Source organism: Sparus aurata, chromosome 7, assembly GCF_900880675.1.
Source record: "Sparus aurata chromosome 7, fSpaAur1.1, whole genome shotgun sequence".
Classification (NCBI taxonomy): domain Eukaryota; kingdom Metazoa; phylum Chordata; class Actinopteri; order Spariformes; family Sparidae; genus Sparus; species Sparus aurata.
Genome location: NC_044193.1, coordinates 2,149,828 through 2,174,389, shown reverse-complemented (window position 1 = coordinate 2,174,389; position 24,562 = coordinate 2,149,828). Strand labels below are relative to the sequence as shown.

At 44.8% G+C, this 24,562-nt stretch overlaps 2 protein-coding genes across 2 annotated transcripts in view; both read right to left on the bottom strand.

The window, feature by feature from the left end:
• Window positions 1-24,562, bottom strand: part of LOC115585697 (uncharacterized) — a 510,933-nt gene that overhangs the window by 18,280 nt on the left and 468,091 nt on the right. The window contains exons 33-38 of the mRNA XM_030424272.1: window positions 17,313-17,488; window positions 14,635-14,851; window positions 13,688-14,023; window positions 13,293-13,352; window positions 8,288-8,347; window positions 6,338-6,397 (exon numbers count right to left, since the gene is read on the bottom strand). Coding sequence (XP_030280132.1) covers window positions 6,338-6,397; window positions 8,288-8,347; window positions 13,293-13,352; window positions 13,688-14,023; window positions 14,635-14,851; window positions 17,313-17,488 — 909 coding nt within the window. The remainder of the gene's footprint in view (window positions 1-6,337; window positions 6,398-8,287; window positions 8,348-13,292; window positions 13,353-13,687; window positions 14,024-14,634; window positions 14,852-17,312; window positions 17,489-24,562) is intronic.
• Window positions 898-4,282, bottom strand: LOC115584962 (zinc finger BED domain-containing protein 4-like). The gene is made up of 2 exons (XM_030422937.1): window positions 2,171-4,282; window positions 898-2,055 (listed from the first exon to the last, which is right to left on the bottom strand). Exons 1-2 carry the CDS (start codon window positions 3,746-3,748, stop codon window positions 1,786-1,788), a joined length of 1,848 nt encoding a protein of 615 aa, XP_030278797.1. The 5' UTR covers window positions 3,749-4,282; the 3' UTR covers window positions 898-1,785.

The following is a 24,562-nucleotide window of genomic DNA, read 5'->3' as shown; positions in this document are numbered from 1 at the left end:
ATTTAATCACAAACACATTGGTTGTATAGATACGAATGGTGAAAACACAAAATCAACTAGAGCATAAATCTGAGCCATCAAAGAAATAAAGCAAAAGTGGTTACCTGTGTTGAATTAGTTTATTTTCTAGTTTATTTTCTAATAAATAATTAAACTGTAAGCTAAATTGTGATAAAAAATGAAATGGATTCGGAGGGTACATCATCAATTCATCATTAGTTGCAGCCTTAAGGGGAGACATGGCAGGCAAAAACATTTTGGGCTATTTTCCTTCCATAACATGTTTTCTTTCAGACTAGTGGAAAGAAAACATCCAAAATACACATTTATAGAACTCTCCCTACATTCCACTCATGCCAACGATACACAGACAGCTGGGTCACTCACTGCTGCCAGCGCAATTTTTTTAACTTTCACTTTCATTTTTGGAGCAGTTCGCATATTTACATTTTGCCGGCTGTAGGACAGAGTCCTGCACGAGTCTTATTTTGCAAACCCGCACCCGGCTGTATCCGCCATACTTAAAACCGCATCTGACCCGTTTTCTGACAGTATAAAATTACATTCTGCACCTGAGCCGACGCGCTATAAATTGATACCGAAGCCCGACCCGCACCCGAAGCACAATTGGACAGACGCAATTCTTAAAATGAAAGTAAGTAATGAAAGTGTGTATGAGTGCCACGTACAGCAAGGGGGGGGGGGGGGGGCAGAGCTGACTGACCGGCAGTGAGAGATGCTTTGCTGAAGCACAAAACACAATTTACTAGGGATGCACGATAACCTTTTTTTAAAGCCGATACCGATAACCGATAACTTCCAGCTCCTAAAAGCCGATACCGATAACACATATACATATGATCATGACATTAATACTATAAACAAACCCAAAAACACTTGACTCTTTAAATAGAGATATTTATTTTTTCCAATGAAAAACTATTGGCAAGCCTCTCCAAAAAGGCCCCTTGAAGTGATGCAAATACATGCATCAGGATTACAAACTGAAAAAGTGCATTCACAAAGTAAAAAAAAAAATATATGTATAGAAAATTGATGCACTGACACAAGTTATATTCAAACATTTCTATGTAAACACAATCTGAAAAGTGCATTCCTCAGTAACAAATAAAATGTGCATAATGCACTGCCACAAGTTAAACTTGTCTATGTAAACAAACTGAAAGTGCATTTCCTCAATAATAAATAAAATGTGCATAATGCACTGCCACAAGTTAAACTTGTCTATGTAAACAAACTGAAAAAGTGCATTTCCTCAATAATAAATAAAATGTGCATAATGCACTGCCACAAGTTAAACTTGTCTATGTAAACAAACTGAAAAAGTGCATTTCCTCAATAATAAATAAAATGTGCATAATGCACTGCCACAAGTTAAACTGGTCTATGTAAACAAACTGAAAAAGTGCATTTCCTCAATAATAAATAAAATGTGCATAATGCACTACCACAAGTTAAACTTGTCTATGTAAACAAACTGAAAGTGCATTTCCTCAATAATAAATAAAATGTGCATAATGCACTGCCACAAGTTAAACTTGTCTATGTAAACAAACTGAAAAAGTGCATGCCATACTAACAAAAAATTAAGTTTAAATGATTTTGGCTTACGGTTCCATTCAAATGAATACCTTTTCACTAAAGTAAATGAGGTTCAATTGTTTGAGAGTGAGAGAGCGAGACAAAGATCATAATACTTAAAAAGGTGGCACATGTTCTGACACGATATCTCAACACTCAACCTTTGGTTCCTGTACTATTTATCTACCCTTCTACCTGTTGATGGATCAGGGGAAGATTTTTTTTAATGAAAAGCAGCATCTCTGCCTTTTCGCATGCAAGTCTGTTTCTTTCCTCGGTCATCACGTGTCCAGCAGCAGAAAACAAGCGCTCGCTGTCGACGCTAGTGCAAGGCGCTGACAGATATTTCCGAGCAAGCTGGGCCATGCACTCGAAGCGGGACTGGTTGCTCCTCCAGTATTCCAGTGGACAACGGCTCAGGTGAAGCGTTGGCTCCGACAGATATGACTGGAGCTAAAAGTTAACAAAAACACAGCAGAAAAATACAATCTAATTATTATGTTGTTCTGACCATTAACAAGATTTATACGTTTTGTCTTTAGAAAATGTTAAATAAATGTACACTTACTTCTGCATCCACTCTGCCGTTTTCCTGGTGAATGGCAGCTTCAGTGTTTTCTTCCAGTATTGCCTCAAACATTCCCAACAATGAGTTATTCCCATCTTCTCTGCTCCTCTTTTCTGGTGGCTCCTCTGGCTGGGGAGTGCCAGCTGTGGCACCATCATTCTCCAGCAACTTTTCCCTAAGCATATCTGTTGCTTGATTTGATTTTGATGCAAGAGTGAAGTAGCGGTCCTTATATCTCGGGTCCAGTATTGTTGCCAGATAGTACAGGGGCTCCTCCTCGACATGACCAAAACGTGATTGCACTGCTTTTAACAGGGTGTCTTTTGATGTCTTTACTCCGTGGTCTGTTGGAACAGTTTGCTTAAGCAGACGTGTCAAAGCTTGGGTGGAGGGGATAACGTCTGCAGCTGTGGCTGTGGCCTTGCTGATGTTTCTGGTCAGCTGTTCACATGGATCGAGGATGGTCAGCATGTTTTCCACCAGGGTCCATTGGTGGGCGTTGAGTGTTGCGGGCAAATGGTGTTCAACTGCATATGCTGCAATAGCTTGTTTCTGCGCCACTAGACTCTTAAGCATGTAAAACGTGCTGTTCCATCGCGTAGCTATGTCTTGTTGGAATCGTGTTTGTGGCACTTGCAGCCGTTCTTGTAACTTCCTCAGGGCGGAGGACGCTACTTGAGACTGTCTAAAATGTCCAACAATCTTGCGTCCAATGGCAACGCAGTCAGACACAGCTCTTTGACTTAACACAGCCTCGTTCACAGCAAGTTGTAAAGAGTGGGCCATGCAGCCCAGGTTTGCAACACCGCACTCTTTCATTGCCTTTTCCATATTGCGCGCATTATCTCGTAAGACAACATGGACCATCTCCAAAGTCTGGTGAATCATTGTACCTGTGTGTGAGCCGGGCAGCTCCTGGGTCTGCAACACCGCTCTGTATAGTTGAAAGTCTGTATTTAACCACTGCGCGGTCAGACTCATCATGCTTACAGGGCTGACATCACAAGTCCATATATCCATGGTGAAGCTCATGTCTTTCACGTTGTTATCAATCAAAGTGTGGATACATCTGGCGATCGCATCATACTTAGCTGGAAGGCACACATCAGAAAAGTAGCGGCGGCTCGGCAATGTAAACCGAGGCTCCAAGTGATTAATCAGGCGAGAAAAGCCTCTGTCCTCAACGAGGGTGAAGGGCTGGTCGTCAAGTGCCATCATTTCCATGATTAAGTCTTCAATAGCCTTAGCCCGTGGGTCATTTCTGGCGAATTTCTTGGATTTTTCAAAAGCCTCGCCGATGTGTGTAAGTCCCGGTGGCTTCTTTGCGGCTGGCTTTAAGTTGCTAGCGTCTTTAGCAGCCCGGGCGTCCTCATATGCTTTCAAAACTCCGTCGAAGCGATGGCTATGTTTCAGGTGACTTATCAGGTTTGACGTATTGAAGCTTGTGCTACTTTTACCTCCTCGTGGAACTTGCTTGGAACATTTATTACAAATAACTAGCGACTTATCGTCTACAGAAACTTTGAAAAAATCGACGCCATGTTGTCTGTTTTTAAACGTAAGCACGCTGTGCTGCATTCATGGTGTGACGGAAATTCCCCGTTTCCACGTTTGCTAGTCGTTCTTTCGGCCTTTTAAAGATCATTTTTCTATTGTTTATGTGTATGTATGTGACATGAGGAGGTATTCTTGAATTTTCCCAGTCAAAAAGAGTTTTTCTGATTATGCCAACGTCACTTGAACGCAGCATTCACTGCAGGCCGTTCGAGTCTGACAGTTGGAGCGGGCCATTGCCGTGCTGACAAAAATATATATGTTATCGGGGCTATTCGTCATGATATCGGACTTATCGGAATGACGTAATAATTTCCAGTTATCGGCCCGATAATATTCGGGCCGATAATTATCGTGCACCCCTACAATTTACAGATTTTTTTCACTCACTCTGAGACTGTGGCGGGACAAATTAGACCATGGAGGGCCGCCACAGTCTAAGTAATTAATGGGAAACACTGAGTCAGGGGAACTTTTACTGCCGAAACCTTAAGGCCATTTATCTGATTAAAACTTCTTTATCTCACAATTTTACCAAATATTGGGTATCGGGCCGATACTACGCTCGTATCCTCGTACTCGCAAAAGTTCACCGATACCACGTCACTACATTAGGCCTTACGTTGCGCCGCCGTTTCAGCGGATCAGGAAATCCACTGACCAACTGCATGTGATTTAAGCCGTCTCACGTGATGCTACTCAGCCAATCAAATCTGTGCATTCCAGGCGATAAACATTGCGACTCTGAATACAGACAGATGAAAGAGGTGAGAAGCGAGTGACAGATGGAAAGACGAGTGAGCGATACAGGGAGAGAAGACTGTAGCCCCATTCACACTGCCGTCTGGATGCAGGGATCCTGTCCCAATTCTCCGCCTCTGCCTCTGTGTGAATGTCGCAGAAACAGTGAGGGGTGAAATCTTCGCTCCGGCACTGATCCAACTCTTGAGGTAGTTTCAGAGACGCAGTATTGGCGAACCGAACCAGTGTGAACGGATAAGCTGGCTGTGCATAACGAGGGCGTGTCGATCTGACAACAACACAGACCCTTCACTCATCTAAATAAAGAGAAATGTCCCACAAAGCAACGTTACAGGACCGAACAACAGTAACGTAGTAACTGTGACTGTCTTTGGCAACTTATGACGAAAGAATACCACAATTATACACAGAGAAGTGTCCGTCCTCCTGTCTGTCCTCTCGAGTCTTCGTCACATTTCTGCCTAATAAACAGCGTCTGTCCTGGCAAAAAACTTTAACTCGTGTTTGTCTCCTTCACTGTGTTGTTGTTGTTGTTACTGTTGTCACGGTGACAGTCAGCCCTCCGGACCGAGACTTCAGTGAACTTTCCCCAGAAAACAGCCTCCGTCCCAGCCAGTGACAGAGTCAGACAGCGGCCAGTTTACTGATTGTGATTATGTAATTTAGAGCGAAAAACGTAACTTGTCACTTTCCAGGATGTTTGGTGGGTCAGGATCTCAATCACGACACATTATAACAGCATCCATATGATTATAAACCGTCTGTGAGTTTAGATTGACAGGAGGACACCTGGGAAACACCTCGGAAACACACCGACATCATCATCATGACGAGTACCGTCACGTCTCTGTAGGAGGCGCAGCACCGGCTTTCGGTGTGGATTACACAGCGGTTCGTCTTTAAGGCGGAGATGCTTCGCTCTGTGTGAACGACCAACCGAGATAATGCAGCTTCTCTGTGTGAAAGGGGCTACAGAGACAGGCGAGCTGGAGACAGAGAAACACAACTCCACATGTTGCTCTCTGAAAGCTGATGAATGTTTCCCCGGAGTCGATGGATTTTTGGTCAATACAAAAAGCCGTTTACTGACGGAGGGATTGTCCAGGAGTGCACGAGTGCAGTAGCTGAACACTTACTCGACGGGAAACAGAAACCAAAACTTTATTTATGAAGAATTAAGTACTTCATTTTAAGACGCACAATTTTTAAAAAGCTATTCTATTTATTTTCACCATTTTATTTTTAAATGCAGCCCTTCTTTTCCTTAAAAGAGACAAGAAAATAATATGTGTGTACAGTATTTTAGATCTGTATAAATAAATGTTAACTGACAATAAATATTGTTGAAATGTTTTTTAAATGTTCTTTCTTTATTTGATTTGACAGTCAGTTCTTGACTACATGCAGACGTTGATACAACTACGAGGCTGCTTCAGTATATATCACTCTGATTCAAATGTGGAGACTGTGCAATAGTTTAATTGAGATATTAAGTTGACTGTGTTAACTGTGTAATAAGATTCATTGTTTAATTTGTCAAATTTAATTTTGTTACATGTGAAGGCAGTGCCAATGTGGAGGCATTTTGTTGAAACAGGAAATTATGATTATTTATATCTATTTGTATTTAATTTATTATCATTTGTTATAACAGAAGCAAATGAATCTGTCTTCCAGTTCAGTGCATCTGTGACCTAATAGTTATTTCAGCCTCTTCATACGAATATTGACATTCATCAGTTTGAACACTGACAGTGAAACTGTGCTTCTATCCTCCAGCTGAAGTAAAATATGTCATTATGTACGTAATGTAGACAAAGCCCACGGTAACATACACTTAACAGAACTCACCGGCATCAGGCTGCGTTGTGCTGGATGTGGTGCTGCTGCTGCTTGTTGTCTGAACTGCAGCTGTATTCAAACACACAGTACGTTCATACTGTTACATCACTGCATTCAGTCTGTTGTGTCATTCTACAACTACAAAACATCTGTTCAAGTGAATATTGACATTCATCAGTTTGAACACTGACAGTGAAACTGTGCTTCATCCTCCATCTGTGTCAGGACGGCTCTCGCCATTTTGGTGCCGTAAGCAAGATGAGGAGTTTGATTTCTGATTGCAGCTGAAGTAAAATATCTCATTATGTATGTAATGTAGACAAATCATTAAGCATTTCAATTGCTAACACACTAAAATTAAATGCATAGCACAAATATTTAAACTGTCACACAGAGATTAAAACCTCTTCTCAAGTCTCCAAACCTTTAAACACATTTTCTGCTTTACACACATTTTACAATTCAAAATGTCACTTTTTAAAAGCACTGAACATGATTTTTCTGCATAAGACACAACAATCTGACAAAAAGTCACATGTTTGCCATTCAGAATGACACTACATGAGCTAATTGGCCACTATATGTGCCACCTGGCCAAATAATTGTTAACTGTTTCCACAATCAGGAAGTAAGCACTAAAAGACCACAGGTGAGCACCTTTTTTCATCAACAATGGAAGACGTTGTAGAGAGAGGAAGAGGAAGAGGAAGAGGGAGGGTGAGAATGAGAGGGGGAGGAAGAGTGAGAGGTAGAGCTGGTAGAGGAGGTCATGGCCAAAGAAAACAACAACTTTCAAATGAAATCAGAGCAACCTGAGTTGATCATGTCATCAATCATTGGCTGACACTGTGAGAGGCTGGACAGAGTGCAGCCCAACTTGAGCCGTTTTACTGTCGCCTCTGTAATCTGGACATTTAGACTGGAGTACAGGTATGTAACCAACCTTTCTTTCACACCATGTGGTACACCCCATGTCATAGTGTATCACTCAGTACGTTTACATGCACATCTTAGTCAGATTACAGCCATAGTTCGACTCTGCTACTCAATCAGACAACTGCAATTGTCCGAGTATACATGCCGGTGAGAAAGTCGGATTATTGTCCGGAGCATGTCATACCCGGTACGCTAGGTGGCGCTGTACCCATTTCAACTAGTGGTAACAGAAACACCTCCGGCTGACCTCTTTACGTCACCAGCAACAACAAACTGCCTCGGCATTCAAGAAAGATGGCGTACGAAGAGCGAGACGAAGCTACATCTTTGTACACTTCGTACATGATAATTACACAAACTAGATGCACAATGGTGTCCGATCTGATCTGATAGATCGTATACATGCAGGAGTAATGTGACTATCAATCAAATAATCTAGGTGTTTTAATCCGACTATAAGAAATCCAATCCGGTCCGATTTTATTCAGACTAAGGTGTATACATGCATCTTAAAAATCCGATCATAGTCAGACTAACACAGTAATTCGGTTTTCTTAAGTGTCATGTAAACACACTGAGTTGGGTGACACCTGTTGGCAACACAAATTTTGAATATTTCATATAAAAAAGCATAAATCTGATGCATTTTGAGAGAAAAATCAAGCAGAATTACAAGACAGTATGAATGTATAATAAAGTATCTATCATGGTCACATCATGCTATATAAGAAATGAGACTGAGATGAGAGTAAAGATGAGAGTGCTTGTCATTGTGTCCAATAGTGTGTAGTTGGTTAGACAAAAATCTGGTACTATGAATGAAGTGTGTGCCATCTGGTGCAAAAGTTTGATTTTGGTAATGATATATGTAGTTTGGTTGCAGTGCTTCATTTTGCAGGATATATGAAGGATTTTGCAGTTTGGCTGTGTGATTTTGTGAATTGTGTTAAGTATTTTTGATCAAACCAGCCTAGTTTGCAAAATTGTGTTTTAGCACTGGGAAAAAACTTTAACAGAACTCACCGGCGTCAGGCTGCGTTGTGCTGGATGTGGTGCTGCTGCTGCTTGTTGTCTGAACTGCAGCTGTATTCAAACACACAGTACGTTCATACTGTTACATCACTGCATTCAGTCTGTTGTGTCGTTCTACAACTACAAAACATCTGTTCAAGTGAATATTGACATTCATCAGTTTGAACACTGACAGTGAAACTGTGCTTCTATCCTCCATCTGTGTCAGGATGGCTCTCGCCATTTTGGTGCCGTAAGCAAGATGAGGAGTTTGATTTCTGATTGCAGCTGAAGTAAACTATCTCATTATGTATGTATTGTAGACAAAGCATTAAGCATTTTAATTGCTAACACACTAAAATTAAATGCATAGCACAAATATTTAAACTGTCACACAGAGATTAAAACCTCTGCTCAAGTCTCCAAACCTTTACACACATTTTCTGCTTTACACACATTTTACAATTCAAAATGTCACTTTTTAAAAGCACTCAACATGATTCTCTGCATAAGACACAACAATCTGACATAAAGTCACATGTTTGCCATTTCAAAACACTGCCATTCAAAATGACACTACATGAGCTAATTGGCCACTATATGTGCCACCTGGCCAAATAATTGTTAATTGTTTCCACAATCAGGAAGTAGGCACTAAAAGTCCACAGGTGAGCACCTTTTTTCCATCAACAATGGAAGAGGTTGTAGAGAGAGGAAGAGGAAGAGGAAGAGGGAGGGTGAGAATGAGAGGGGGAGGAAGAGTGAGAGGTAGAGCTGGTAGAGGAGGTCATGGCCAAAGAAGACAACAACTTTCAAATGAAATCAGAGCAACCTGAGTTGATCATGTCATCAATCATTGGCTGACACTGTGAGAGGCTGGACAGAGTGCAGCCCAACTTCAGCCGTTTTACTGTCGCCTCTGTAATCTGGACATTTAGACTGGAGTACAGGTATGTAACCAACCTTTCTTTCACACCATGTGGTACACCCCATGTCATAGTGTATCACTCAGTATGTTTACATGCACATCTTAGTCAGATTACAGCCATAGTTCGACTCTGCTACTCAATCAGACAACTGCAACTGTCCGAGTATACATGCCGGTGAGAAAATCGGATTTTTGTCCGGAGCATGTCATACCCGGTACGCTAGGTGGCGCTGTACCCATTTCAACTAGTGGTAACAGAAACACCTCCGGCTGACCTCTTTACGTCACCAGCAACAACAAACTGCCTCGACATTCAAGAAAGATGGCGTACGAAGAGCGAGACGAAGCTACATCTTTGTACTTTTCATATATGGTGCACATGATAATTACACAAACTAGATGCACAATGGTGTCCGATCTGATCTGATGGAACGTTTACATGCAGGAGTAATGTGACTATCAATCAAATAATCTAGGTGTTTTAATCCGACTATAAGAAATCCGATCCGGTTTTAGTCAGACTAAGGTGTATACATGCATCTTAAAAAACCCATCATAGTCGGACTAACACAGTAATTTGGTTTTCTTAAGTGTCATGTAAACACACCGAGTTGGGTGACAGTTTGGCTGTGTCCATCCATCCTCATCCGCTTATCCGGGGCCGGGTCGCGGGGGCAGCTGCCTGAGCAGGGACACCCAGACTTCCCTCTCCCCGGATACCGCCTCCAGCTCTTCCGGGAGGACCCCAAGGCGTTCCCAGGCCAGCTGGGCGACATAGTCACACCAGCGTGTCCTGGGTCTTCCTCGGGGTCTCCTCCCGGAGGGACATGCCGGGAACACCTCCCGAGGGAGGCGTCCCGGGGGCATCCGAAACAGATGCCCGAGCCACCTCAGCTGGCTCCTCTCGATGTGGAGGAGCAGCGGCTCTACTCTGAGCTCCTCCCGGGTGACAGAGCTCTTCACCCTATCTCTAAGGGAGCGCCCTGCCACCCTGCGGAGGAAACTCATTTCGGCCGCTTGTATCCGGGATCTTATTCTTTCGGTCATGACCCAAAGTTCATGGCCATAGGTGAGGGTCGGAACGTAGATTGACTGGTAAATCGAGAGCTTCGCCTTTCGGCTCAGCTCTCTCTTCACCACGACGGACCGATACAAAGACCGCATTACTGCGGCCGCTGCACCGATCCGTCTGTCAATCTCACGCTCCATCCTTCCCTCACTCGTGAACAAGACCCCAAGATACTTAAACTCCTCCACTTGAGGCAGGAACTCTCCTCCCACCTGGAGGGAGCAGGCCACCTTTTTCCGGTCGAGAACCATGGCCTCGGATTTGGAGGTGCTGATTCTCATCCCAGCCGCTTCGCACTCGGCTGCAAACCGCCCCAGGACATGCTGGAGGTCCCGGCTCGAAGGAGCCAACAAGACCACATCATCCGCGAAAAGCAGAGATGAGATCCATTGGCTCCCGAACCAGATCCCCTCCGGCCCGTGGCTGCGCCTAGAAATTCTGTCCATAAAAGTAATGAACAGAACCGGTGACAAAGGGCAGCCCTGCCGGAGTCCAACATGTACTGGGAACAGGTCTGACTTACTGCCGGCAATGCGAACCAAGCTCCTGCTCCGGCAGTACAGGGACCGTACGGCCCTTAACAGAGGGCCCCCGACCCCGTACTCCCGGAGCACCCCCCACAGTATGCCACGAGGGACACGGTCAAATGCCTTCTCCAAGTCCACAAAACACATGTGGACTGGTTGGGCAAACTCCCATGAACCCTCGAGCACCCTGCGGAGGGTATAGAGCTGGTCCAGTGTTCCACGGCCAGGACGAAAACCGCATTGTTCCTCCTGGATCCGAGGTTCGACTATCGGCCGAATTCTCCTCTCCAGTACCCTGGAATAGACTTTCCCGGGGAGGCTGAGGAGTGTGATCCCCCGATAGTTGGAACACACCCTCCGGTCCCCCTTTTTAAATAGGGGGACCACCACCCCGGTCTGCCAGTCCAGAGGCACTGTCCCCGACTGCCACGCGATGCTGCAGAGACGTGTCAGCCAAGACAGCCCCACAACATCCAGAGACTTGAGGTACTCAGGGCGGATCTCATCCACCCCCGGTGCTTTGCCACTGAGGAGCTTACGGACTACCTCAGTGACTTCGGCTTGGGTGATGGATGGGTCAACCTCTGAGTCCCCAGCCTCTGCTTCCTCTATGGAAGGCGTGTCAGCGGGATTGAGGAGATCCTCGAAGCATTCCTTCCACCGCCCGACGATGTCCCCAGTCGAGGTCAACAGCTCCCCACCTCCACTGTAAACAGTGTTGGTGGAGGACTGCTTCCCCCTCCTGAGGCGCCGGATGGTTTGCCAGAATTTCTTCGAGGCCGACCGGTAGTCCTCCTCCATGGCCTCCCCGAACTCTTCCCAGACCCGAGTTTTTGCTTCCGAGACTGCCCGTGCTGCCGCACGCTTGGCCTGCCGGTACCCGTCAGCTGCCTCAGGAGTCCCCCGGGCCAGCCAGGCCCGGTAGGACTCCTTCTTCAGCTTGACAGCAACCCTTACTTCCGGGGTCCACCACCGGGTTCGGGGATTGCCGCCGCGACAGGCACCGGAGACCTTACGGCCACAGCTCCGGACAGCCGCGTCAACAATGGAGGTGGAGAACATGGTCCATTCGGACTCAATGTCCCCAGCCTCCCTCGGGATCTGGTCAAAGCTCTCCCGGAGGTGGGAGTTAAAGATCTCCCTGGCAGAGGGTTCTGCCAGACGTTCCCAGCAGACCCTCACGATACGTTTGGGTCTGCCAGGTCTGTCCAGCTTCCTCCCCCGCCAGCGGATCCAACTCACCACCAGGTGGTGATCAGTTGACAGCTCAGCCCCTCTCTTCACCCGAGTGTCCAAGACATACGGCCGGAGGTCAGATGACACGACCACAAAGTCGATCATTGATCTCCGGCCTAGGGTGTCCTGGTGCCACGTGCACATATGGACACCCTTATGCTTGAACATGGTGTTCGTTATGGACAAACTGTGACTAGCACAGAAGTCCAGTAACAAAACACCACTCGGGTTCAGATCGGGGAGGCCGTTCCTCCCAATCACACCCCTCCAGGTAACACTGTCATCGCCCACGTGGGCGTTGAAGTCCCCCAGGAGAACGACGGAGTCCCCGGTTGGAGCACTCTCCAGTACCCCTCCCAGGGACTCCAAGAAGGCCAGGTACTCTGCACCGCTGTTCGGCCCATAAGCCGAGACAACGGTGAGAGTCCTATCCCCGACCCGAAGGCGCAGGGAAACGACCCTCTCGTTCACCGGGGAGAACTCCAACACATGGCGGCTGAGCTGGGGGGCTATAAGCAAGCCCACACCAGCTCGCCGCCTCTCGCCGCGGGCAACTCCAGAGTAGAAGAGAGTCCAGCCTCTCTCAAGGAGTTGGGTTCCAGAGCCCAGGCTGTGCGTGGAGGTGAGCCCGACTATTTCTAGCCGGTACCGCTCAACCTCCCGCACCAGCTCAGGCTCTTTCCCCCCCAGTGAGGTGACATTCCATGTCCCCATGGCTAGAGTCACCATCCGGGGATTGGGCCGCCGGGGCCCCCGCCCACGACCGCCACCCATATCCCTCTGCACCGGCCCCTTCTGAACCCTCCCGCGAGTGGTGAGCCCACGGGAGGGCGGGCCCACGTTGCTCGTTCGGGCTGCGCCCGGCCGGGTCCCGTGGGCAGAGACCCGGCCACCAGGCGCTCGCCTGCGAGCCCCAACCCCAGGCCTGGCTCCAGGGTGGGGCCCCGGTGACGCCGATCCGGGCGACGTGCACGTCCTTGGTCTTGTTATATTCATCGGGGGCGAGTGAACCGATCTTAGTCTGACCCGTCACCTAGGACCTGTTTGCCTTGGGAGACCCTACCAGGGGCATTAAGCCCCGGACAACATAGCTCCTAGGATCATTCGGGTGCTCAAACCCCTCCACCACGATAAGGTGCCGGTTCAAGGAGGAGTTGGCTGTGTGATTTTGTGAATTGTGTCAAGTATTTTTGATCAAACCAGCCTAGTTTGCAAAATTGTGTTTTAGCACTTGGAAAAAACTTTAACAGAACTCACTGGCGTCAGGCTGCGTTGTGCTGGATGTGGTGCTGCTGCTGCTTGTTGTCTGAACTGCAGCTGTATTCAAACACACAGTACGTTCATACTGTTACATCACTGCATTCAGTCTGTTGTGTCATTCTACAACTACAAAACATCTGTTCAAGTGAATATTGACATTCATCAGTTTGAACACTGACAGTGAAACTGTGCTTCTATCCTCCATCTGTGGCGTCTGTTTGATAACTTTACTAATAATTTCATATCAATGATGAACATCAGGAGTGATTACATTTTATTTTCTGTCCATAACTTTATGTTTTGTGTTGTTTTTGTTACATCACCATTGATATGATGTTAAATTAAACCAAAATATAAATATAAATACTAGTTCATCAACAGTTAACACTCACGTGGGCCGTAGCAAACAAACGGTCTGTTCTGGTCACAGTTATAGTCATACCAGGTTCCATCGCTGCCAGATTCTGCCAACACACAATCCTCTTTCCCACCATTAGGTTCATCTGGAGCCCAGTGCCTAAATGAGGAGTTACTTCCATCCGACCACTTCCAGGAGTCTCTGAAAAGTCCGATCCAGACTGATTGTCCTGCAGGTACCAGGTCCATTACCTTCTGGTTCTCTGTCATGTTCCTCACACTGGCCAGGTCTGTGTGGTGTTCTCTGCAGTAGCTCTGGGCCTCAGTCCAGTTCATGGAAGTCGTGATGAGGACAAACGTCACATTCAGCCCTGAAAACAGAGCACAGTGCTGTGCAGAGGTACTATAACATACAGTTTACCATCCATGTGGTGTCTGTGGCAGAATTCACAGCATCATAAATCCACTGAATTAATGACTTTGTAAAATAAAAATGGAAGACATGATCATCTTCATAAATGTTACTGAGTATTTCTTCACCTTCTCTCCACATTAATAATCACATCCTTAAAATCTACATCTAATAGATTCACACATTCTGTTTCCTACATGTGAATATGTTCTCAGATGTATGAAACACAAACATACGGCCCTCTGAAGGGTCACCAGATACATCTGAGGGGTCGTCACATGGTTGATGGGAGAGGAAAGAAAAGAAAAACCTTCTGATACACAAATCTGTTTTCAGCTTTTCTTTTCTTTAACTTTCCTCCAATATTTGATTTTCCATAAAACATTGGATCATTGGACTTCTTTGGACGTCACCATGTGAGAAGTTTAGTGGGGAAATGTTTCTCTGGTGGAACTAACACATGAACATGTGAAACATGACAAGAAGCTCCAGCAGACAGAGCTTTGTGTTAGAGGTCACCCGCAGAAAGAAAAAAACACTACAAATCACTTCACTACTTAATATTCTCACCTCTGACATCCATGCAGACCGAGTTAAAGTCATAATAACAAGTATAGTCGTGCCATAGTCCGTCATCCATCACTGTGCAGTACTCTCTACTCCTTAAGTTGTTTGGTTGTCCAGACCCCCACAGTCTGAACTCGGTCTCCCCGTCTCTGTAGAAGCTGGTGTCTGACAGTGACCACCTCCAGCTGTTCACGTCATCATACAGCCCGATCCAGAAATGCTGAAAGCAACATTTTAATTTTTGTTTCTTTAGCCTCACATTTATTACACAGCAACACACCATACACTCAAAAGTTAATGTGAGGCTTCAGCAGTCTGAGTGACACAAATCAACAGGCTTTTTTATTTATATTAAATATAAATAAAAAAGCACAATTACAATAATAACTAGAACTGCAAGCAGTTATGAACGGGCGTGACTCGGACCCCGTGCACCGCAGAGACCACAGAAGTTGGCCCAAAGGATGCCGGGCTCTGGGCAAAAGTGAAGACACAGGCCAACGTCTGAGACGTGGTATTCGCTGTAATGGGAAGTGCACTGGAAGTGCAAAAGGCTGAATGTGTGTCGATTTGGATTTCTTTTACTAAGCCACGCCCACATTGACCAGTAATGACTACCTTCAAGATATGGCCTCAGAGTTGGGACGCTGTGTAGAATGAAGACACAACACAAACATTTACAAAGAGCTGACTTCAGTTCTGCTGTTCCTGAGCTCATGTAGTAAAATCATTTCTACAATCATGTGTTTGACGACCTCGCCCCGTCCTTGCTTGAGAACAACTGAGCCTTTCGAGGACGCCCCTTTCATACCTGATGATGATACTATCACCTGTTACTGATGAACCTGTTCACCTGTGGAAGGTTCCAACACAACAACTGTCAGTCTTTTGTTGCCCCGTCCCAACTTGTTTGAAACGTGGTGCTGCAGAATAGGCATATATTTACAAAGATCTGTGAAGTTGAACATGCAATAAATAAATTGTCTTTGTACCGTTTTAAATTGAGTATTTGTCTAAAAGGATCAACAAATTATCACATTCCCCGATTCTGTTGTATTTGTATTTAACACAACGTCCCAACTTGTTTGGAATGAGCGTTCTATCCATATATAGACATGTGGACATTTAGGGCTCCATCTTAACGATCTGAAACGCAAGTATCAATCGCAAAACGCAAGTAGCTTTGTGGGCAGATCTCAGGCGCTGTTGCTATTATGCCGGCGGGATAAATGACTCTTGCGCCCGATGCAAATCTAAAACGGGTTGGTCTGAAGTAGCTACATAATTCATAGTTGTGGTTTGGGCGTAACGTGCAATAAACCAATCAGAGCGCCATCTCACATTCCCTTTAAGAGCAGGCGCGCTTGTTCCATGGCCGATTGCCATTATAATAGCGAATTTGCCAGGCGCACACCAGAAGCAGTTCACAGCCGAGGAGACCGACGTTCTCGTCAGGGCCGTAAAAGACCAAGAAGTGGCCTTGTATGGGGATGGGAGAAATCCATCCAAAGTAGCTTTGGTCAAACGGGCGTGGGAGGAAATTGCCATAATTGTTTCTACGGCTGGCATCCCCAGGACATCGCACCGGGCCTCGGGAGCAGTGTGCAGCGGCCAGCTGATGAGGGAGCAGCGCAAACACCAAGGTGCAGAGGATCCAGACCCACTACACGCCGTGGCAGCATTGTCAGACTGGACCGCACTGTCCGGGATGCTGCAAGGTATTAATGCCCGTCTTGACCGGGTGGCGATGTTGCTGTGGCCTCTCAGGCGCATCGCCTCAAGTCTCCAAACGCACCACCTGCTCCTGTTGTGCTCCTTCCTCCTTCCTCCTCCTCCCCCAACTCCATCTCCGTCCACCCGCTCCACCAGGAGCACATCGCGCATTGCCACTCCCGGACCCTCACGGCTACGGCGGGCGTGTCGCATATCAGAGGGAAAAATAATTAGTTTTGCTGTTTAAATCTTTTCAACTCTTTTTTGTATGGTTTGCAAAAATGGGAACTGCTTCCTTGTAGATGAAAGAAGCAAAGTGTATGCACGTTGAGCACACGCTACATTATGGCCAAGCATGTGCCCTTAAAATAGCATCTGAATAAGCGCCACTGACTTTACATTAGGTTTTTCCTGGTCTGTTGGGGAAGTGTTTTCTGAAACAGCAAAATAGCACCAGTGAACGTTTGCGCCGGAACACGCCTCCTCTTTCCGCTGAACCGCCCCGGGAGCGCAAAGTCATTCCCTAATTTAAGGACGTGCGTCTGCGGAGGGAAAATTCAAATGTGCGCCGAATGCAAAATAGGAATTATACAAGCGCCAGTGTACAAAGTCAATTGCGCTTAGTGCAAGATAGAGCCCACAGTCTGAGTACATCTCATATCATAAACACATAAATTTGAGGCATTTTCTCGAGGTAGAGGTAGGTGTAGTTTAAATTCAAGCTGCACCTTCATCAGACACAAGATTAAAGTGCTGCTTACAATGTCCTTCTGAGAAGTAGTGGAGTAGAAGTACAGAGTGGCATTAAATGGAAATACTCAAGTACAAGTACAGAACCTCAAAATGTTACTTCAAATGTATCTACTGACTTTACACCAATGTGGAAGTGCAAAACTTTCAGCCTGCGTGTCATTTACATGATTGTTGAAAATGGCTTTGAGATTAAAGAAAGACATCAGTGAACTCACAGGTAACGCTTTGCTTCTATCTACTGTGTCGTTCAGCATCTTCACGTCCTCCATGTTGTCTATAGTTGCCAGGTCAGTGTATTTTTCTCTGCAGTACTTCTGAGCTTCAGGCATGTTCTTCAGGTCATAAACAAAATGGTACTGACGACGGACCTGTGATGAGACGGCACTCAGCCCTGTAGTGACAGACATGCACACTGATTACATTTGGGTGAAACATGACTTCTATGATACATGTTGACTTTGTAATGTTGCATTTCAGTGTATTCAGGTGTGTCGTTGTCTCTGTCAGTAACATCACTGGTGGAATGTAACAAAGTCATTTACTTGAGTCCTGAACTTAAACTAGTGACAGGGTCGGGCTGTCTGTTGCCACTTTAAGGACAAATTGGAGTATTTCTGTTGATGTAACTTTATATTTCTACTCCATTACATTTCACTCTGTAACATCAGACTTTTACTGCAGAACATTTAATTGTTATTTAGATAAAAACACAAGACAACGTGACATACAAAACAATACATAGTTATATATTACACCAGTGGTTCTCTGGGACGTCCTGGTAACTCAGGCGGTAGAGCAGGTGCCTCATGCACAGAGGCTGATCATTAAAGGGGCACTACGTAGATTTGGAGAAGAAATTCAAACCAATAATTTTAATATTTAAAATATTAAAGCTGTAGTCTGTAACTAGTTTTGGGTTATATTTGCTAAAATTGTCATTATGATCTGACAGTAGAATAAGATACAGGTCAGCTGTCTGTGGCTCCGCCCAGTGGCCCTAATTTGGTTCAATGAATCCACTGCTCCCGTCTCAACACAACCAATCAGAGCCAAGGGGCGTGTCTGAGAAGTGTCAATCATTCTCCTGCATATTACTCTGCTGGCAGCCCCCCTCCCTCACGCAGCGTGTACTGGGCAGTGCCCCTCCCCCGTGCAGGTGCAGTGTCTGCTCTCACCTGGTCAGATGTGTTCAAACTGGTATTATTCCATATAAACAGACAACAGAGTAGAAACATGTCCCACCACTGCCCATGTCAAAGAGAAGAAATAAGAAGACTGACCAGGAAAAGCAGAGTAAAAACAAAAAATTGGACAGAGTCAGAGAGAAAACGAGGATAAATATCAGAACATCATGTCAGAGGTGGAGGAGCTGCTGGATCTGTGAGGACTTTTCTGCTGGACAGGTAAGAACCTGCTGGATACATGTTTAACTCTATGTTTTAACCACAAGGCAAAGATGGCGGCGGTTACAGTAATACTCACAATAGCGCAAATCACCGTATTCAAATATTCAAATATTCTGGTTAACTCCAGACTGTAGCTTCAATGAGGTAATTATACAAACTCAGAAATATTTATCTTTTCCATCGGTTGATCAACAAGCTGTTCTCAGAGGAGAAGGTCCCAGAACACTGTTTGAAGCTAGAGAGGTGGCAGGGTCCGCCACATATAAACAGAGTAAAACAGTATAAACTGTGTTTTCCTTTAAGGTCAGTTTGGTTATTCACTTTATTCAGTCATTAAAACAAAGAGAGTTTGTTTATTTAGTTTGTTGAGGCTGAAAAGAAAATCAGCCAATGAAGATTCAGAGGATTCAGTTTGCATCAGTCTGTGTGTCAAAGGAGAAGGATTATATAAATGTGGTTCATCATTTATAATTTAGAGTTCTGATGACAGTTTTGTCCCCACAAGGTTTCGTGCTGTAATAAAAGAATATCAACATCTATAAAACTAATAAACTACTGACCTGATGCAGTCATGATGAGCAGCAGGACTGCGTCCATCTTCGTCGGCTCTCTGTTCGTTCTGATGTGAGACTTCAGACTTGTGGCTGTTAATGTAGCTTATTAACAGAGCTTCAATACAATACCTGACTGTCCACCTACGATTTGCATTATTCTAGGGAACTGTTAACTTACTGTAAACATAGAGAACACTGCTAAAACTGAACCTCACCCTTTATGCATGACATGGTTTGCATCCTCCATTTGGCTATCACAGTGTTTATGACAAGGAAACAACAACACATTCATGGAAAACTTAATGACACATACCTTACTGTTCATGTCAGACTGGGTCCACGTTATTCTCTGCTGATTCTCAGCCTCATCCCAACACTGTAAAACAACATAGAGATTCAGTATTACAAGGAAAAGTTGTGTTCATAATCTTATTTGAGTAAAAGTAGGATTGAATGTGACATTAAGTTTTAGAATATACGAAGTACACTGAAAACCATGAGCCCCTGAAATGTAGAGGTGTAGATGAAAACAGGTACAAGTGGCAAATGATGAAATAAGCAAATACCTAAATGTGAGAAACTGCGTACTAAAAGCAGCCATGTTGAGATAAATTGATATAAAAGCCGGATTTATCAAATAGGATACATGCTGGAATTATTATATGCAAATCAAAGTGACGCCGACTCTTTATGGTGCTTCAGCTGCAAATACAGCCACCGACTGTTTGTTTAATGCAAGGTTGTCATAAATAACTGGACAAACAGATGATTTCAGTGTTTCAAAAGACCAAACGAATCGGTAACAGTTTATTTAACACCTTCACAGAGACGGGGCAGCCATTAGCTCAGTTGGTAGAGCGGGCGTCCCATCTGCAGAGGCCCTGTCGCTGCTGCAGCGGCTCACGGTTCCAGTCCGACCTCTGGCCCTTTGCTGCGTGTCACCAGCCCTCCTCCCCTCACAATGGAGGACAGCAGAGGGAGGGCCATAAAGAACACACTCACTGTCACACACACACACACAAAAGAGGAACTGCAGACCACAATAGACGAGATGATATGATTTTCATACACTGAGGTACGTGTCAGGCAGCAGGTCTAACACGTGTCAGATTACCAGGCCGCTGTACCGTCTTCTCTCACCATGTTTAACCCGTATAGAAATCTTACCAACGACAGGCAGAAATCCACATTCTTCTGTGGACAAACACCAAAACAAAGTGAGCTTCAACCTGCCGGCCCGACGTTTACGTCATCGTCAACAATGACTTTGAGATGAGGGAGAAAGGTGAACTCACCTGGCTGTATTCAGAGTCCACCACTGAGCTGTTATCTGCCGTGTGGTTCAGGATCTTCACGTCCTCCATGTTGGCTGTAGCTGCCAGGTGTGTGTGTTTTTCTCTGCAGCACCTCTGAGCTTCAGTCATGTTCTTCAAGATGGTGCTGACGATGAACATGTGATGAGACGGCACTCAGCCCTGTAGAACAGCAGAACAACAACATGAGAGTGTTGAAACATCACATTTCTGTGTGTTCAGGTGTCATTACAGGAAAATCAGAGGAGGAAGGAAAAAACTTCTGTACTTAAAGAACAATTTTGAGTATTTCTGATTGTTTTGGACATTTTCTACTTCTACTCCATGACATTTCACACTTCAGAGTCGTACTTTTACTGCAGAACATCCTCTTAAACCTGACTGAGGGCCTCCTGTGTGTGAGAGACAGAGACATGATGTATATGAAGAGTCAGAGCTGACAGGTGTTGTACATGTTGTTACTGACTCAGAGGCTGTGTGGCCCTTTGAACCTCCTGAACAATGAACAACAACACATCACCCACACAGCCTCATAAACACATAGAGAAAAAGGGATGAACCAGCAAAGTAATGCTGCTGTTTCTAACAGACAACAGAGCCACATTCAGCTCAGCAGGGAAACACCAGAGAGCTGCAGATGGAGGCTAACTGTCTTCAGCCAGAGCTGCTAGCTAACGTAGCCGCTCTGACCTGATCGATACACACCAGTGGCGAACCGTGGACCTGGACCCTGGGCCTTCAATAGGACCACATGTAGCAATAAAAAATTAAACATGAATACAAATAATAGCTAGAGTCTGTCACATGTATGTTCAGCATATTAAAGGTTTATTTGCCCTAACTGGCTTCACAACACACAAAGGTAATTCCGGAAAAACAGTCATTCAAAGCTGGCTATCATGACATCACTTATTTAAAAAAACTAAATGAAACAAGCAAATCATACATTCACTTACTTCATATATTTGTTTAGCTGGAATGAAAATAAAATGTCTAGAATAATCATTAGCTACTGTTCAACAACTAAAGATGGTTCCATTGCTAATCCAATCCAAAAAATGTTGTCTGTTTGAGTTTAGACACAATTGAATTTCAATGTAGATGTAATATTTCTGCCAAAAGTATAAGACAAACACCTCCTGGGGTGAAATGGGAAAAAGCACAAGCTCTTTGTAAGTTACGCTCAGCAATTTTTCACTGGCCTTAATGGCTATGAAACTTGCAAATTGTATGTTTACAGCATACTTCTTACAAATTCAGTTCTGTGTGTATGCTGTGGGTCTGGGGCGGTGCTGCTGCTCACTCCGCTAGCTTACTGTTAGCCGTTAGCCTGCACACTGCAGCTAAAACACTGCAGGTGCTTCCAATTTTCAGGACTGCTCTTCAACACAAATGCTACAGCTTTCTAACTATGACATCTATGTTTCCAACCGGCCGCCCCACCTTTAAACTGTAGTTTTAAAAAAAAACATATTAAAAGACATTTTGAAATCCCCAATGTTAAGCCTATAGGGCTTGCAATAAGGTACACTGGCAGAAGCCCTGAGTAGCCTATATAGAGTTGAATTGATTCAAATACGATCTCAGAGCAACTGACTTAGATTTAATTTTTTCGGTTTCAAGTTCATTGGAATTCAGCTCCTATCAAATTATAATATTCAGATTAATTTCAATGCAGTGATTCAATTTGAGCAATTCCGATTCAAATATATATGATTCAAATTCAGTTTCTAGTGACACATATTTCTGCCTCTACTCACCTTCTCCTTGTGTGCAATGGTCTCTCTCCGCTGTTGCTCACTCAACTGCAGGTCATACCTGTGTCTCCAAATGTTTTCACAGAGACAGCGGTACACAGGTGTCCGGGGGTAGACTGATACTTCATTGCTGCTTTGGTTAAGCAACTTAAATTGTTAAACCCGGTGCTGGACCAGGGCCCCTTGTCTGGATTTAAAAGCCAACAGTCCCAGCAGTAACGTTACAGCTTGTTGGTGCGCGCGCTGCCCGTTAGCCACTGATAGTAACTGTAGCTGCTAGCTTGAAATGCCGCTGGTAGCTCTTGTTAGCTTGCACCAATCCTGGCAAGTCAGGAGATGGTCGACCTTTTTGGATAATTCCTAGTTTAACCTGAAATGGCAACCTTGAAAAAGGAATATCCAAAATATAAGCCACTCAGTCTTCTTCAGTAGCTTCCGCCGTGTCCTTGCTCTCTAGATCCTTCTCCTCTACCATCGCTTACACTATTTTGGCGGGTCGCCTGTGTATATGTTATCCGGAAGATGTGGTGATATGGTCCCGCCCACAACTCAATGAAATGTGATTGGCTAAGACAACTGTCACTACAGCCACCGAAGGTCCTGCAGGGGGGAGTCGCTGATTTACCCAGATACCATTGAAGGAAAAATTGTGATTGGTCCATTTCCCGTTCCATTATATTAACTTATTGTTTCCCAAGAAATATAATTCCAAGTTTATAGCAATGATCAAGAAATTATTGTTAGTGTATTACTCACTAAATAAAAATGATATATAAAAAAATATTAGTAGTACAAAGATTCTTTCAATATTTTTTCCTGGGCCTTCACTGAGTACCTTGAAGGCCCAGAGGGTTCCACTCTGATTAAACACACTGATGTTAGAACGCAGCTGCCACAACTACACCTGCTGTGATAAACAGTTATCAAGCTGCCTGAATAATGTCCCCAACATGACTTCATCATATGTGAGCCAGGCAGACAGGCACAGCACATTCACAGCCTCTTACCGCAGGTTCAACTCCGCCTCCACTCTCGCCGCCAGCGCCGCCATCTCTCTCCCGCCTCGGCCTCGCCTCATCCCCCTCACGGTCACCTCCATCATCATCATCGGCCGCCAGTGCTGCCACAGGTGCGGAGGCTGCTCCACCTGTTCCACAAGTTACTTTAAAGTTGGATACTGGACAGACATTCACTCGGGAGACACCCAGCGGCGTCTCCTCCTCAGTTTCCCCGGTGTTGGCAGCAGGAGGACGGTTAGCTGCCTCCCAGATGCTCGCGCTGCGCTGGAGGTGATTTAGGGACCGTCAATAAATTACTCTGTTGTTTGTTTGACTCACACGAAAACAACGTTTCCTCACGCTGACGTCATGATATTGATGAACATTAGGATATAAAAAAACTCTGATTTCATGTAACACACTTATTCTGTTGCTACTGTCTCATGTATTTATTGTACAAACATATTTTAATAAGATAATGTTTTATTAAGTAGCTTCATGTCATGTGACTGTCAGGTGTGGGCCTGTAGGGATACTGTTGTGTCTGTACTGGTGGTTTTCTCTCCCTTTGTTGCTCTCTGGCGCCCTCTCTTCCTTTTGTCTGTGTTTCATCTTTCAGGACGACACACCTGTCCAGGTGTGCTGCAGTTACCTGACAGCATTGAAGCCGGACTGAGCGGCAGCCTCACTCTCTCTGGAGCCCAGCTCACACTGAAGGAGGAGAGTTTCTGCTGTTTGTCTCCTTGTTGCATTTGTTCCCTCACATGTTTTTCAGTGCTGGGTTTTGTTTTGTTAGTTAGTTTGTAGTTTAGTTTGGAGATCACCAGCAAACCAGTTTTCAGTTTTCTTTGGTTCATTTCAGGTTGGATTAATTTCTTTCCTTTCTGATAGTTGAGAGGGGACAGCTGGGTGTGACGGCCCGCTGCGTGGCTCACTGATTTCACCTTCTGTTTATGTCAGCTGTGACCTCCAACCTTTATTTTGGTGTGTAGTTTTTGCTCTTTTGATTTCTAAATAAAAATGTGTTTCATTCCTTCTTTTGATGTCTGAGCGTCCTTTTAACTATGTGACACCCTCTCTGTGAGGATTTTCTTTTAGAGGCTCTGTATCATGTGACCCAGAGACTGCAGACAAATGCTGAATTGTGTCACTTTTATCTCTGATGTTTGTGGATTAATATTACTGCTGCATTCATGTCTTTAATGTTGAGCTCATTTTAACTCCTTTATACACTGTTGGCTGGTTTAATCTGCAGCAGAGCTTCATATTCTACCAGATCATCATATGTTGGTACTGTGGCTGTCCTGTGAGAACCACGTATCTGTAAAAAGGCAGAAAAACAGCCTGTTTTCAGCTGTGACGAAGCATTTAGCAGCTAATCCAAGAAAGTTTTTAAAGAGTTCATGTAGTTTAAGGAGGAGGATTCTGTGAACACAT

What these genes read in the sequence shown, in the direction of transcription:
- LOC115584962 (XM_030422937.1), bottom strand. Translation starts at nt 3,748, where the DNA reads ATGCAGCACAGCGTGCTTACGTTTAAAAACAGACAACATGGCGTCGAT. An exon ending in ACGGCAGAGTGGATGCAGAA is followed by an intron (nt 2,056 to 2,170) that starts GTAAGTGTACAT and finishes GTTAACTTTTAG; the next exon opens with CTCCAGTCATATCTGTCGGA.